The 14,718-nt window shown below is 35.4% G+C and overlaps 3 protein-coding genes across 6 annotated transcripts; all 3 read right to left on the bottom strand.

The window, feature by feature from the left end:
* Positions 1 to 140: 140 nt before the first annotated feature.
* Positions 141 to 5,599, bottom strand: dhfr (dihydrofolate reductase). Its single transcript, XM_042723909.1, has 6 exons — positions 5,417 to 5,599; positions 4,910 to 4,959; positions 4,694 to 4,799; positions 4,470 to 4,596; positions 1,982 to 2,097; positions 141 to 788 (listed from the first exon to the last, which is right to left on the bottom strand). Exons 1-6 carry the CDS (start codon positions 5,506 to 5,508, stop codon positions 707 to 709), a joined length of 573 nt encoding a protein of 190 aa, XP_042579843.1. The 5' UTR covers positions 5,509 to 5,599; the 3' UTR covers positions 141 to 706.
* Positions 5,600 to 6,025: 426 nt separating this feature from the next.
* Positions 6,026 to 9,996, bottom strand: si:ch211-214j8.12 (uncharacterized protein LOC100000539 homolog). 4 transcript variants are annotated; one of them, XM_042723902.1, is made up of 5 exons: positions 9,804 to 9,996; positions 9,140 to 9,383; positions 8,901 to 9,067; positions 6,953 to 8,112; positions 6,026 to 6,852 (listed from the first exon to the last, which is right to left on the bottom strand). In XM_042723902.1, exons 2-5 carry the CDS (start codon positions 9,363 to 9,365, stop codon positions 6,462 to 6,464), a joined length of 1,944 nt encoding a protein of 647 aa, XP_042579836.1. In that variant the 5' UTR covers positions 9,366 to 9,383; positions 9,804 to 9,996; the 3' UTR covers positions 6,026 to 6,461. The 4 variants fall into 4 exon arrangements, with proteins under 4 accessions (XP_042579836.1, XP_042579837.1, XP_042579838.1 ...); XM_042723903.1 differs by lacking the exon at positions 9,804 to 9,996 and having other exon boundaries at positions 8,901 to 8,978; positions 9,065 to 9,067; positions 9,140 to 9,258; XM_042723905.1 differs by having other exon boundaries at positions 6,782 to 6,877.
* Positions 9,997 to 10,928: 932 nt separating this feature from the next.
* bco2l (beta-carotene 15, 15-dioxygenase 2, like) lies at positions 10,929 to 14,601 on the bottom strand. The gene is made up of 12 exons (XM_042723901.1): positions 14,426 to 14,601; positions 13,892 to 14,063; positions 13,583 to 13,794; positions 13,306 to 13,421; positions 13,111 to 13,213; positions 12,657 to 12,788; positions 12,250 to 12,410; positions 12,006 to 12,173; positions 11,763 to 11,897; positions 11,501 to 11,683; positions 11,296 to 11,406; positions 10,929 to 11,165 (listed from the first exon to the last, which is right to left on the bottom strand). Exons 1-12 carry the CDS (start codon positions 14,499 to 14,501, stop codon positions 11,049 to 11,051), a joined length of 1,686 nt encoding a protein of 561 aa, XP_042579835.1. The 5' UTR covers positions 14,502 to 14,601; the 3' UTR covers positions 10,929 to 11,048.
* Positions 14,602 to 14,718: the final 117 nt, after the last annotated feature.

Here is a 14,718-nt window from a genome sequence, read left to right as displayed (position 1 = left end):
TACACAACATGCATATTCATGAGAGCTGTCAGATCTTCATTCTGGCTTAAGAGCAGACACTTCAGTTGCTATTGGATATGGAGATGAGCAGGTCGTCTTTTGCAGTTGGCAAGATGAAGAATAATTAACTGGATAGCAGATGTGGAAAGGAAAATTTATTATCAAAATTAGGAATATTGCTTTCTGAATATTTGAAATGATAATCCAGGAACTAAACCTGATACTTATACAATAAGATTATGGTAGTGACAGTGGGAAAACAACTGTTTTTGCATATTACAAAAAATTATAATTTTTGAGAAAAGGCCGCAAATAAGCAGAGACCTAGTGGACAGCACTCTTGCAACATGTTGAGTTGTTGTGCTCATGGGAGATTGGATCCTATCAGTTTCACCCTTTTACCCACCCTCTGTCTTCTCATGATTTTCTGTCTACTTTCCCCTTTGTATATATAGTTTCACAGGCCATACATAAAATGTTATAATAAAATCATTAAATAACATTTTAACTGTCCTAGAATCACGTTTCATTTTTATTACTATGGAAAGTGGACAGGAAATGTGGCAAACAAATGATGGGGAGAAAAAGGCGTGATGGGGGTTTAAAAACAGGTCTCCCATAAAAACTGAGCCACACAACGTCAGAGCACTCGCACTACCCGGCCAGGCCACTTTTCCGACCTTAGCATCATGCTTAAAGGATCTTCTTAGTGGTCGGTGCTCTCATATACTTCAAATACATACTGAACACCATTCTCCTCCTGCAAGCCCGTGGGTACACCCGGGAATCTGGCCCGAAGGAAACAAGAGAGAAATAGAAGGAACAATAAGACATTACCCACACATTTCTATGGACTGATTTTACAAGTACACATTTCAACTAAGAACACAAGAAAATATCACATAATACAGACACATACACAATTACGTGCTTGTACTTTCATAAATTTCATCCACTTTAGACTGGTATGGATTCTTGTTCACTGTGCCACAGTTAAATGAATTTGAGAACACAAACAAAATCCACTTTGCTCTTTGTCAGATGAAGTGGCAGTGATGAACCTGTGTCAACATTCTGTGTGCATTTAACTTCTCTTTAAATGCTTATTGTGTGCCTGAGAGATGTGACATTTGGTGAGGCCCACCTTTGATGCTAGATGCCATTTTTACATAACAAGAGAGCTTTTTCTCCTCATTAATGTAACTCTTCACTGTTCTCTCTGGATACACAACAGCATATGTCTGTTCCAGTGCCAATAAATCCATTAATCCCACTTTATTCAAGGACATGACCAGACAAATATTCCTAAACATATGTACAAAAAAGGTTGTACCTAAAAAATGTGTTTCAAAACACTGAAGAGTTTTAGCCTTGGCAAATGGCCTTTTGAAGTTTAACACTAAACTAAAGTATTAATATCATTCCTACAAATCATGTTATGAAACATTTTTTGCAAGCAATATGCAAATGAATTTATTCTGTAAGGCTCTTAAAAGCTTGAAATGAATGCAAAGAGGTATCTTATGCTCATTAAGGCTGCATTTATTTGATCCAAAATACAGTAATATTATGAAATAATATAACAATTTAAAACATCAGTTTTCTATTTTAAAATTGAATTTATTCCTCTAATGGCACAGCTGAATTTCCAGCAGCCATTACTCCAGTCTTCAGTGTCACATGATTCTTCAGAAATCATTCTAATATACTGATTTGATGTGCAATAAAGATTTATTAGCATCAATCTTAAAGATAGCTGTGCTGCATAATATTTTGTAGTAACAGTAATAGTTTTTTTTTTTAGGATTCTTTGATTAATAGAAAGTTCAAAACCACAGCATTTATTTGAGAGAGAAATCATTTGTAACATTATTAATGTTTTCACTGTCACTTTAATGCAGCTGACTTTTAGAACTGCAATGCTAAACTCTCTTCACATAGACCTTCATGTAAGCATACAAACAACTGTATGAGCACTCACTCGGGCAAAAGCTTGTACTTGTTTATGTTTATGTCAGGTATGAATGTGTCACAGTCAAACTGCTTGAGGACCCGTGTTACAAAAAGACGCCTAGGACCAGAACTTTCCATCACCTCCTGAAGAACACAGCACAACATTCACAAAGTGATTACAGTGTACAAGATATTAACAGAATGAGGAGGAAGGAGTATGAAGGAAGGGAGTCTTTTGTACATTTTGCCTTGAGGCAGTTTCCATAACAACTGATTATACAAAGATCTGACTAAACTGCGCTATAACTGAGATACAACTGATCTTTAGGTGGGTGTACAATTTAATAGTTGCACGCATATAACTGGTGAAAGAGCCCATTTTACCCTCAAATGAGGAACTTTGAAACCACATTACAAAAACAAAAAAACAATACAATTAATTTCATAAACCATTTGTATGATTGTATGATGCGTCTTAAATTTTAAAACTAGGTTGCAAAAAAAAGATATATTTTAATTAGGGCTGTCAAATGATTAATCACGATTAATCACATCCAAAATAAAAGTTTTGTTTACATAATATATGTGTGTATACTGTGTATATTTATTATGTATATATAAATACATACACATGCATGTATATATTTAAGAAGAATATGTTATGTTTATATATTAAATATATTTATATATAATATAAAATATAAGAATATAAATATATAAATGTATATACATGTAAATATTTTCTAAATATATAATTTATGTGTGTGTATTTATATATACATAATAAATATACCCTGTACACATACATATATTATGTAAACAAAACTTTTATTTTGGATGTGATTAATCGTGATTAATCATTTGACAGCCCTAATTTTAATGTATTCAGATAGGAAGAAATAAATTGAGAATGTGCATACAAACACATGGAATTAATCAAAAGCAATACAATTATGTGTGTGTGTGTGTGTGTGTGCGCGTATGTGTGTATACATATACATATATACATATATATATATACATATATATATATATATATATATACATATATACATATACATATATATATATATATATATATATATACACAATACAGACCAAAAGTTTGGAAACATTACTATTTTTAATGTTTTTGAAATAAGTTTCTTCTGCTCATCAAGCCTGCATTTTTTTTATCAAAAATACAGAAAAAAAATGTAATATTGTGATATATTATTACAATTTAAAATAATTGTTTTTAAGTTTATTATGCTTTAAATTATCATTTACTTCTGTGATGCAATGATGAATTTTTAGGATCATTATCACATGATTCTTTTGAAATCATTCTAATATGATGATTCATTATCAAAGTTGGAAACAGTTCTGCTGCTTAATATTTTTTCAGATCATGTGATACTTTTTTTAGGATACTTTGATGAAAAAAAAGAAAAAAAAAAAAAAAAAAAAAGAAGCTTTTTTTTTTAAATATAAATATCTTTCAATAACAATAAACAAAACTGGTCAGTAATTTGGGGTCAGTAATTTTTTTTTTCTTTCTTTCTTTTTAAATAAAAACAATACTTTTATTCAGCAAGGATGTGTTAAATTGATAAAAAGTGATAGTAAAGAAAATATATTATTAGAATATATATTATTAGAATTTTTTTTTTATTTTGAATAAATGCAGTTCTTTTTAACCTTTTATTCATCAAATATATTAGACAGCAGAACTGTTTCCAACACTCATAATAAATCAGAATATTAGAATGATTTCTAAATGATCATGTGATAGACTGGATGTTACATGTGACACTGAAGGCTGGAGTAATGGTGCTGAAAATTCAGCTTCGCATCACAGGAATAAATTATTTTTTATTTAAGTATTAATAAATAGAAAAACTATTATTTTAAGTTGTAATAATATTTCACAATATTACTGTTTTTTCTGTATTTTTGATCAAATAAATGCAGACTTGATGAGCAGAAGAAACTTCTTTCAAAAACATTAAAAATAGTAATGTTTCCAAACTTTTGGTCTGTACTGTATATATATAAAAATAAAAGTTTGTTTACATAATGTGTGTGTACTGTGTATATTTATTTATTATGTATATATCTATACACACACACACGCATGTATAGATTTAAGAAAAATGTTAAGTTTATATTAAATATATTTATATATGATATAAATTATTTAAATATTTTCAAAATATATGCTGTATTTATGTATATTTATATAAACATAATAAATATACAAAATGCACACACATATGTTATGTAAACAAAAACACATAACTAATATACAAACAAACGTGATTAATCATTTGACAGCACGAATATATATATATATATATATATATATATATATATATATATATATATATATATATATATATGGTAACATGAGACCCTAGTAAAAAAAATCATTGACCGTTACAAGAGATAAATGCATATTCAGCATATGTTTATACTTTTATAACATTTCACTGAATTTCTCAATAGATATGACAGGCTTGCATAATTGTACCAACCTTGTACAGAGCGCTTCCACCAATTATCCAAACCTGGTCCACTTGTTTTTCGAGCTCACTGCTGTCTAACAGATGAAGAGCTGAACTGAAGTCTGAAGCAAGGTAGTGAGCTCCCTCTGGGGCTGTCCTGTGTAGTGAGTGACAGAAACAGGCACTTTACTTTTATACAGGGTAGTGATTTAATACAAGATGAAGAAAAAAATAGTAAACATTAAGAGGATTACTTGAGCTCTCTGCTCAGAACAATGTTGATCCTGTTCTTTAGGGGTCTGTTTGCTGCAGGGATAGAGAACCAAGTCTTTCTGCCCATCAGGACCACATTCTTTTTACCTGTCAAATGACACACAGAATATATGATATGATCTGGTTTAAGATATTAATAAATTCTGAACAAACAAATAAAATATGCCAAAATTAAGACAATGTAAGCATAACGTTACCCTCAACTAAAGGAGTCATGGTCATCTTCTGAAAGTGCTTGAACTCATTACTAAAAAGATATGAAAGATAAGAATCAAAGCGAATGGATGGGATACATTAAAAAGTTTAGGAATATGTTTTTCTATAGTAATGTGTGTGGACTTTGCTCTCGTGGGCAAATGTGCTGAATACTGTTATTTACCAATGGACTCTAGGATAAAGGTCAAGCTTTTAACTAAAGATCTGTGCAATCATGAAATGTTCGATCTTAGGTTAACTCAACGTCACAACTTCAGCTAATATTCTTCATCCTACCATTCTTTCCTTACATGTTTAGTAAGATGTTTTTATTATATTCATTTGTCAATAACCATTCAATTTGCACAACTGCAAACGTTACAATTTATAGCTGTTGCGAAATACAGAACTCGTGACACAGGGCACTAGAAATCTACAAACACCTCTTATATTATTGAATCAACATATCAGAACATTAGCTGGAGATTTAGCAACAAACACGAGCTCACCTTAGCCTTATTGGATGCCATGGCAGATTTCCATTTTTCCCTATTCCCATGTCCGGACAAACAGCTACAATAGAGTTGAGTATTCGAGACATAACTGTCCTGAATGTAATAAACAAATTACACTTTAGCTAGCACACACGGTCTTCCTCCCGCCAGCGAATATATGAATAAGTGGTACGTCAGAAGCTTGGCTCATGAATATGAATTACGTTGTGGGACGCCGGTGAGCTGATTCGCTGGAGGAGTAAGTTCGCGCTAGTAAACTGGCCAATCAGCATAATATTATTGTGAAGGCTTCTCGTCACAGTAAAAGGAGCCAATGAAGAAAGAGTGCAGTACACAAACAGAAAGCAGCGTTTAGATCAAATTTCAGTGTATATAAATTATAAAATCAGTAGTGGATAGACAGATATATAAATAAACACAACACCATTGTAGAGAGTACAGGATTTTATTGATACACGTGTTATTATTATTGTTTATTAAACAATATTTTATTGAACCAACACACTTACCAGCAACATTAAAACCGCAGATGATTTAAAGGTTGAGAACATATTAAAAAAAAAAAAAAAAAGATGATTTTTTTTTTTTTTTTTTTTAAGTACATTTACTTGCTCTTATCCTGGGACTTTTGCATAGAAACATCAGTTATTCTAATATAACAAAGTGCATGACACGTTTTGCGCTAAAACAAATCTTTATGGGTTCAGAAATACAGACTGTTTGTGGTAAACATCGTTTTAAATCTCAAAGGCCATGTGGATATACGGATAAATGATATAGATAAATTACAAAACATCATTTATAAATCTGATTATGAGCAGTGCATTGTAATTTTGGTTAACTCTTTTAGTTTTATCTTTGTATCAGCAACAAATATATTTTCCAATTTCATATATCAATTTCATAAATATATAATTACATTACATTTATCTTTTTCTGTAATTCTAGGGACCTGTGAAAGACAAAAATATAAAATCAACAAAATCGCAATGAAAGACAACTCATTATCAATCTTAGCATGGACTTTTCTTTTCCCAGCTCATGTCCATGTTATTTGCAGCATATGGCGCCTCCTTTTGGCTTTGCATTGTAACTTTGTGATATTGCTCAACGTCAATGCCCAGCAGCCACTCAAATCCAAATGAGACAAGCGCCTACAAGTGTTTACAATATGTATTACAGTCTCCAAAGAGATATCTGAGCGGTTCAGGCTGGCAGATCTTAGGCAGTGCAGTGGGGGACTATCTAGGGCTCCGAGGGGTTTGGCCCAATGATTCAGGACAAGTTTGAACACAGGGTCCAGTCGACAGGGAACAGCGATTAGTGAGAGCTTCTGAAGGAGTGAAGCGCCTCTTAGTAGTGCCCACAGCACTCCCTTCAGAGACCTCCAACACAATGCAGGCTTCATATGTTGTTCATCCAGGGAAAAACTGTTGGGAAAAAAGACAGATAACACTACCCAGCAGATTCGATTGTAATGGGAAAGTGCATCAGCATAAAGTTTTGCAAGCATGACTACATTTGACTTACTTTAGTGTTAAAGAGCGGAGGTGTGGAATGCATGGCAGATTAGAAAGAAGGCCTTCATCTTCACCCTCCTCCTCCTCCTCCTCATCCTCTCCATTCAAATTATTCCTGGGTGGGTCTAAATGAACAGTGAGAGAAGTGAGTCTGGGACAGGCATGAATAAGCTCCAGAAGAGAAATATGTCCATCAGCTTTGACGCCTTCCAAGGTGAGTGAAAGCAGATGTGAGCCTGTGGCTTTAAGTGCTGGGACCAGTTCAGACAGAAGACCAGCAAACTGCAGAGAAAGACAGCTTAGCTGTCCAGAGAACCTACCAAGTCCTCTGGCTAAAACTGCTGCCTGTTCAAAGCTGTCAACATTATCATCCACATTGCTCTGGAGACAGTCCAAAGACAGGACACGCAGTTCAGGGCAGACCTGCCCTACCGCCTCTAAAGTATCCAGAGACAGTCCTTGTACGTCCCTGAGAGATGTTGTCACACTATCCCTTCCATTACAAGCTCTACTTCTACATCCATCTTTTTCACAGCCCTCTCCTGAAGTCCTTGTCCATTCATTTATATCAGTACTATCACTAGCATCTGTCTGACTCTCCTCTAATGATAAATATTCATCTATTTTTCCTTCCAAAGTAAAACTTTCCTCTCTATCTGTACTCAGTAAACTGCTGTCTTTCCAGTGGTCTTCCTGTGTTCGCTTCGCCCACATGTCTTTGAGAAGTGGCACACCTTCTCGACTAGTGAACTCCTCAGTCACCTCAAACTGCTTGTTCTGTATGAGAGCACAAGCCTGTCCCAATCCCTCCATTGCCAACCTCTGAAGACCAGGTAAGCTGAGCAGGAGAAACGCAACTGCAGCTACTGCATCTCTCTCATTTTCTGCTAAACCGATATCCAGAGCTAGCAGGCTGCTGATGTTTGCGTTCTTGACAAGGGGTTCTTGGTAGGACAGAGGGAGCAGGCCTGCAGGGGTGAGGACAAGGCACCGGGACACATCCAGGTGTTTCAGTTTGGGGCACTGGCGGCATACCACTGATATCACTCTCTGATCACACAGGGTTCCAGCCAGGGAGAGGGAACGGAGACGACTTTGGCTGCCCAGGAGCTCACACAGCACTGATGCAGATATATTCTGTGCTCCACTAAGATCCAGAGACTGAAGATTCTGTGCAAGAAAGAGACAAAACAGTGAACATAAGAACAGTGAGAGCTTTGTATGTACCGACAACAGGCAAGACTAACAACATTCACATGCATATTATTAAAATGTTTGCAAGGCAGCATTTTACTGACATTCCCTAAACATTCTGGTTAAAAAAAATAAGCATCACACCTGTTTTCAATATTAATAACAATAGTCAGAAATGTTTCTTGAGCACTAAATCAGCATATTAAAATATAATGTGACTGAAGACTAGAGTAATATTTCAAAATATTACTGTTTTGTTTTTTTAATAAATAAATGCAACTATGGTGACTTTGCATGTATACAACTTTTAAACAGTATTTATACATTTTTATTATATTTATAGTATATTATATTTGACTATTTGTGAATAATTTTATTATTATTTCATGATTATTTTTATTGTATTATAAGTATTATTATATTTTTGTAGTTTTGTCACATTAACAGTAAAAATTATGGCTTCCACTGCACAATAACTAAAAATTTTCAGTGCTACTGACTGAAAACAAGATGTGAACCAACAGTATTTTATTTTCCAAGGCTTACCTAAAACAAATTACAATTCTATTCTTTTGCTGCACTGTAGGCACTGCTCAACTGATGGAAATTTGCAAGTAATGAACATATCTGGTATTTGCGGTCTGATATGGTTAACTTTAAATCTAGTTCACTGAAGCCTAAAAAGCATGTTTACACAAACGGTGGACAAATACGAAATATACTAAAGTTAGAAAGGGGTGTGTGTGTGTGTGTGTGTGTTTAACCTGGCAGCGTATCTGGATAAGAGAGCAGAGGTTGGCATTGACAAGGCTGCAGGCTGATGAGAGGGACAAACAGCTCAGCTGAGGGAGGAGAAGAAGATGCAAGGCAGCACGTGTCAACAAATTACGCGAGGACAGGATGCACAACAGCTCTTCCAACAACTCACCAGCTAAAAGAGAAACACACAGATAACACTCACTTATCTACACATGTTCTCAAGGTGTATATTTGCAGTACTCACGTAATGAGCTGAAGGGACCCATGATATATCTGAAGAAATACTGGTCCATGTACTTTTGGGCATAATCTTTTGCCCACATCTCCTTCATGTTCTCGGCTAGGCTTTGAAGACAAAGGCTAATCAGTGTGGATGGTCCGTCCTCATCCTCAGTCCAGTCATTCTTCCGTTTTTTCTTCCTCTGACGTTCTCTCTCCGGTGTAGGCTCAAGTTGCCGGAATAAGGGCATAATTCACCCTGACAGTTACTGATATAGATAAAGACAATGAATGAATTTATCATGACATAAAGCAGAACGGCCATTTCGAGCCACACCTCACCTGTACAGATCTGTGCTCAGTGTATAGTTATTTTTGAAATAGTTTAAGAATTATAAATATCAGAGAAGACCTTTTTGAAAATACACGATTGACCAAAATACAGACTGAGTAAATAGTTAAAACAGCAAGTGAACTCTATGTCAGGTCATAATTGAAAATACCAGTGTTATACAGCAGTAAATTTAAATTAAGTTGACTAAAAACAGATCTTAACCGTCTGAACATCCGTTTTGTGCTTCTTTGTAAAGACATTACCGTATTTTCAGTCTAAACACAAGTCCATACGTTTGATCGATTCATAAATGTATTATTGAGGCTGAAATGACTGAATGTGCAGTGTCACTTACAAATGAATTACTGGAACGCGACACCTTTGCTCTAAACGCCCAAACACTTTCCTCGCTCCAGCTACAGCGTGTATTTTTACAGGTTTGTCGGATTCAGCAGTTTTGTACAAGACTTCAGGGTTATTAGCAGACAGTATACAACTTATATTTGTCTTCTTCTTATTCTTCTTTTACGATTTAATTGCGGCTGACAAGCAAACTTATGGTGTATAACCGCCGCCAACTGGACTGGAGTGTGAAGCATTAACGGGAAAGAGGGAGAAAAAAAGGGTAGTATTAATATGAAATTAAAATTCTACTTTCTAATCCTGTTATCTTCAGATAACTAAGAATTTATGTGTTACATTACTGTAATTGCATTACATAACATTACTGTGTTAAAAAAAAAAAAACTAAATCCTGTTTACAAGATGAGTTTCTTTCAGAAATGTCATGATTGCCTTAATTACAGAATGTGAATTTTTTTAAATCATTCCATTATTAGATGCCCTCTCTAGTTCTTTCCTTTTCTCAGAGTATTTTCTACATATCAAGAGTACATGTTCTACAGTTTCCACTTCTCCACAGTGTATTCATGGGTTTCTAAGTCTACTAAAAAATAGCTCATAGCAACAGTTTGAAGAGCTGATTTGTGCTTTTTTGCAAAGACATTACCTTATTTCCATAAATTTACCGTTGAGGCTGTTGTAATGAGAAATCACTGAATTGATTGAAAAGAGTCAAATACATTTGAAGTAAAGAAAAAAAAATACAGTTGAAGTGTACACTACCGCTTCCGTATAGCACGAGATCCACCTAGTGATTTGGAGATCAATGCACTAATCGTTTGATGAAATACACAAAAGTAGGAGGATAAGCAAGTTATTGGGATCAAGCTTAGACACCGTATTTATTGTCTATTCAGTTATGACAAAAACATTATGTTTTTTTTCTCCACCTCTAGATACTCTGCCGATGTCTGTTGCACACTTTATTTACTTTATTATAGCTACAGTTGATGCATAAAATGTTCCTGTGTAACCTTAACTTGGTGTATCTGGATGGTCCTGCAGCATTAAATATTCAATTTGATCTCTGGGTTAAGGATAAAATACAGCAAATATAGTTAATCAAAAAACAAGCATGCCAGTTTTTCCAAAATATTTAATGTCACTTAGCCATATACAAAATATATAACAAAATAAAGCTTATTCTAAAGATTACATAGCTGGTTTTACGTTTATGAGTTGATTTTTTTTTTTCTTTTTAGCTCATCTCATTGAAGAGTCCATGAGTGCCACACGGGATGTCCACTGGAACTTCTGCTCGCCCAAGCTCTGTGAAGGTCTTGGCATCAAGGACAAGGAGGAAACTGCTCTTTTTCTAGACAAAGTTACACAACATTATCAAACCTGTCAAGACTGAATTCTTAGATTGACCAAATTACTCATATAATGTGTTCATATGTCATAAAATCAGGCCAGTTGAGCTATGATGACACCATGAACCTCACCTCTCTTGGTGTAATGACAACAGACATGACCACACCATCATCCTCATCCTTAGCATCAGGTGCTGGAACAAACACCGGCTCTGATGGGAACAAACCAGCGTGGCGCCACACCTACAGACAACAAGACAGGCCAAACATTATATGTTCAGTTATACTGAACTCTCAAACTCATCTCACAAAATTCTATTTTAATTTAAAAAGGTACCTTTAGCTTCTTTCCTTCTAAATCCATCTTAAGCAGAGAGTCAGCAAATACGTGTCCAAAGCCACAGGCGTAGAAGTACCGATAAGGACGAGCATTGTAATACGTGTAGTTAATCTGTGGGAACTCAAGACCACCGTACTGCAGCAGGTCATCATTGTAAAGATCTTCATGGCTCAGGAACACCTATTATTTCCAAAGAGAAATGACTGTTATTGATATCCATAAATGTTTTTTCCAGGCGACCTCTTTGTTGCTCACATACCCCAGTTACAGTCTTCACAGCAGTGGCAGTGGTGTACGGCAAATTGATGAGGTTGTGGTCATTAGGCTCGTTTTCCTTTACGTCCAGAGGCAGTACATATCTCCGTGGTAAGTTTGTACACAGTGAATTGAAGAACTGGGAAAGCCAACAGATAAACATTGCATTAAAATTACATTTTTATGAAACTGAAAGAGAGGTCAGCATTATCGACATTTGACATGCTTTGGACTGTGAAGGTGTTACCTTGTCAAGTTCTTCTCCAGACGCCTGAAGGTTCTCTATTGTGAAGTCACCAATCACATTGCCATCATCTCCACAGCACATGTCCATAATCAAATATCCATTATCCTCATATGCATTAATCTGGTGCAGTGTGAACATAGCACTGCTGTAGTATTTTGTCTTGATGAGCTGTGTGGATGAAAACATGGATGTTAGACATGAAGTGAGAGAAATACACAGTGATGATGATGTGATTCTGCCTTGCCTGGCCAGTGTGTCTGTCTGCCACATGGAAGATGGTTTCCAGTTCCGGGTTCCAGGACATGACTTTATGAAAGCTCTTTCCAGCAACTCTGTACAACATGAATTTCAGCAGGTCGAGTTTGATTGGCTGCTCAATGAAGACTATGTAATTCTCTGACATGACTGCAAACATAATGTAAAAAAAAATAAAAAAAAATGAACAAACACTTTTAAAGAAAAAGAGAAAAAATTCATTATTTTCCATTTGCCTGTTGGTGAAGATTATAATAAATTGGACAAAGTGTGTGGCCCACATTTCCAACCATGTGAAATTCTATTTAAATAGATGGAAAATATTTCTTATAATATTACAGAACGATAAAGAAGCAGAAAAAAATCTAAAACTGCAAACATGGAAGGCAAATTCACCAAAACTGTGGTAGTATGATGGTTTCCTGGGGTCAGAAGCAGGAATAGAGCAAAGAATCTCTGCGCCTGAGAGATCAGCAACATCATTCTTTCCATCACCTGGCGGTACTCGGAGGATATGGTAGAAGAAGCCTTTGAGAAACAGAATAGGTGAAGTGTTTTTCGTTGTTGTTGTTAAAATATTTTCTTATATCCCAGACTAATGTAAAAAAAAAAAAAAAAGGCATGCCAATATTGATTTTCCCAAATGTTTGGCTCTGTGGTGCATGCTTTCAAAACATAGGTTCATGTGTTTGGAGGCAGGAATATGTGTTTGTTTGACCAATTGCAGATATATGTAGGTTGGTTTGGTTTTGAAAGAGTTATTATTTTTGCAGTCATGTTTGGTTTGATTAACAAAAAGAAGGCATTAGAATTTAGCTGTGTTATAAAAAGAATAAGTGAGGCATCCCACCATTTCGGCCATGTGAGTTTCCCAAGTTGTAAGTTGCTCCGTTGCGGTCATAATGTGGATGAGCTGTTGCTGCATTTATTGCAATATATTCTGACCAATCCACCTTTAAAAAAAACAACGTCACATAGAGATAACTGTTCATTTTAGGAAAATACTATATTTTTATTACTGTGTCTGTGAAACAGTCATATTTACCTTTTCTTTGGTTTCCAGGCTAACAGGGTCAATTCTGCGCATGAAGTTGGTTTCTGTGCTTACATAGAAATCTCCCTTGTACTTAACAAAGCTCACTCCTGCATTATCAGTCGCCTCTGGTAATCAAACACAACTGAGGATTAGAATGGGTTCAAATGAAGGTTTTGTAGTAATTGCATTAACTTTGACAATCATTATACTTGTCCATTCTGATCTAATCTTTATAGATTCGTCAGAGCATTTTGTCTGAATGATGTCACCTCCAACTGATGCTTACTTGGAATCTGAAAACGTGAAAAGAACCGGGCAAAAATGTTTTTGCATGGGTCAGGTGTTGCCAGGGTGCCAAATTCAGACACCACAATTCGATTCTTCTCTGAATTTTGCACATAAGAGTCACTGCGCAAAAAACAGCTGCTGTAGGTCACCTGACCATCTTTAATGTGGAAACGATGCATCAAGGCCATGCCGTCAAACCAGTGGTTGAATCTGAGGAGGAACAGATGAAGCCAAATGAGCAAAAAAAACCATCCAGATAAAAATGAACAGATCTTGCTGCAATTATAGCAATATTTTGCCCTCTTACTTGCTTTCACCAAATTCAAATCTTCCAGGTCCATTTCTTAGGAAGCTGCCAGTGATCCAGGAGGGAATTTCACCTTTAATAACTGTACTAATGGGGTCTGGGGTCTCCTCCACAGAGCTCACAAGAGGACCAATGGACTCCAGACCACTGGCAGATGGCCGTTTTTTGTTAGCTGAGAAGAAATCACACCATAACAAATCAAATCATGGTGTGAGGTGTGACACAGACAATGTGACGGATGATTAGTCTGTACAGTGTTCTGGAGGACATCAGAGTTAATGAGGAACTTAAGAAGAAGAACTTAAGATAGCTAAGGCAATGCAATATAAAACTGATTGTTGATTGTCATTGATAGCTAATCATACAGTAGATCATACAACAGATGGTGTAAACTTTTTGCATATGTGTCATGTATATCACCAGAGGTTATGGCTTGACAAAATACTATGATCATCCATGTGGCGAAACATAAAGGCCTTAGAGATGATTACATAACACGGAGATAAGGCTGTAATAGAGCACAGAAACGCTTACCTGACACTTTATACACTGAATCCTGCATAGGTTTAGACATGACTTTGGCTGTTAAGGTTCTCAATCTTAATAACATATGAAACACTACACAAAAAAAGGTAGAAACAGAAGAAGAATAACAGTAAGACCAGCAATATTAGACCGTCCCATAAACACATGACAGGTTGGGATGGGCCAAATCTAAAGCAAAATGGACCTTGTACAGAGCCAAAGCAATATACAGAGTGCCACTGTTCAGAGTGAACACATTAAATGCTTAACTGTTTCATTATTTAGTCAGGTAGATTATTAAT

The sequence above is a fragment of the Cyprinus carpio genome, chromosome B5 (genome assembly GCF_018340385.1).
Source record: "Cyprinus carpio isolate SPL01 chromosome B5, ASM1834038v1, whole genome shotgun sequence".
Classification (NCBI taxonomy): domain Eukaryota; kingdom Metazoa; phylum Chordata; class Actinopteri; order Cypriniformes; family Cyprinidae; genus Cyprinus; species Cyprinus carpio.
This window is presented reverse-complemented; position numbering and strand designations above follow the sequence as displayed.

Bases quoted from the DNA above. Each gene is read 5' to 3' on its own strand.
- dhfr (XM_042723909.1), bottom strand. From the start codon at position 5,508: ATGTCTCGAATACTCAACTCTATTGTAGCTGTTTGTCCGGACATGGGA. The intron at 4,800-4,909 runs GTAACGTTATGC...GTCATTTGACAG, and splicing joins CATGACTCCTTTAGTTGAGG to GTAAAAAGAATGTGGTCCTG. The intron at 4,597-4,693 runs GTAATCCTCTTA...CTCACTACACAG, and splicing joins GTTCTGAGCAGAGAGCTCAA to GACAGCCCCAGAGGGAGCTC.
- bco2l (XM_042723901.1), bottom strand. From the start codon at position 14,501: ATGTTATTAAGATTGAGAACCTTAACAGCCAAAGTCATGTCTAAACCT. The intron at 12,411-12,656 runs GTGAATTTGCCT...TTATGTTTGCAG, and splicing joins ATCATACTACCACAGTTTTG to TCATGTCAGAGAATTACATA. The intron at 11,166-11,295 runs GTGAGGTTCATG...AACTTTGTCTAG, and splicing joins TTGTCATTACACCAAGAGAG to AAAAAGAGCAGTTTCCTCCT.
- si:ch211-214j8.12 (XM_042723902.1), bottom strand. From the start codon at position 9,365: ATGCCCTTATTCCGGCAACTTGAGCCTACACCGGAGAGAGAACGTCAG. The intron at 9,068-9,139 runs GTGAGTACTGCA...TTTCTCTTTTAG, and splicing joins GGGTCCCTTCAGCTCATTAC to CTGGTGAGTTGTTGGAAGAG. The intron at 8,113-8,900 runs GTTAAACACACA...TTTCTTGCACAG, and splicing joins TTATCCAGATACGCTGCCAG to AATCTTCAGTCTCTGGATCT.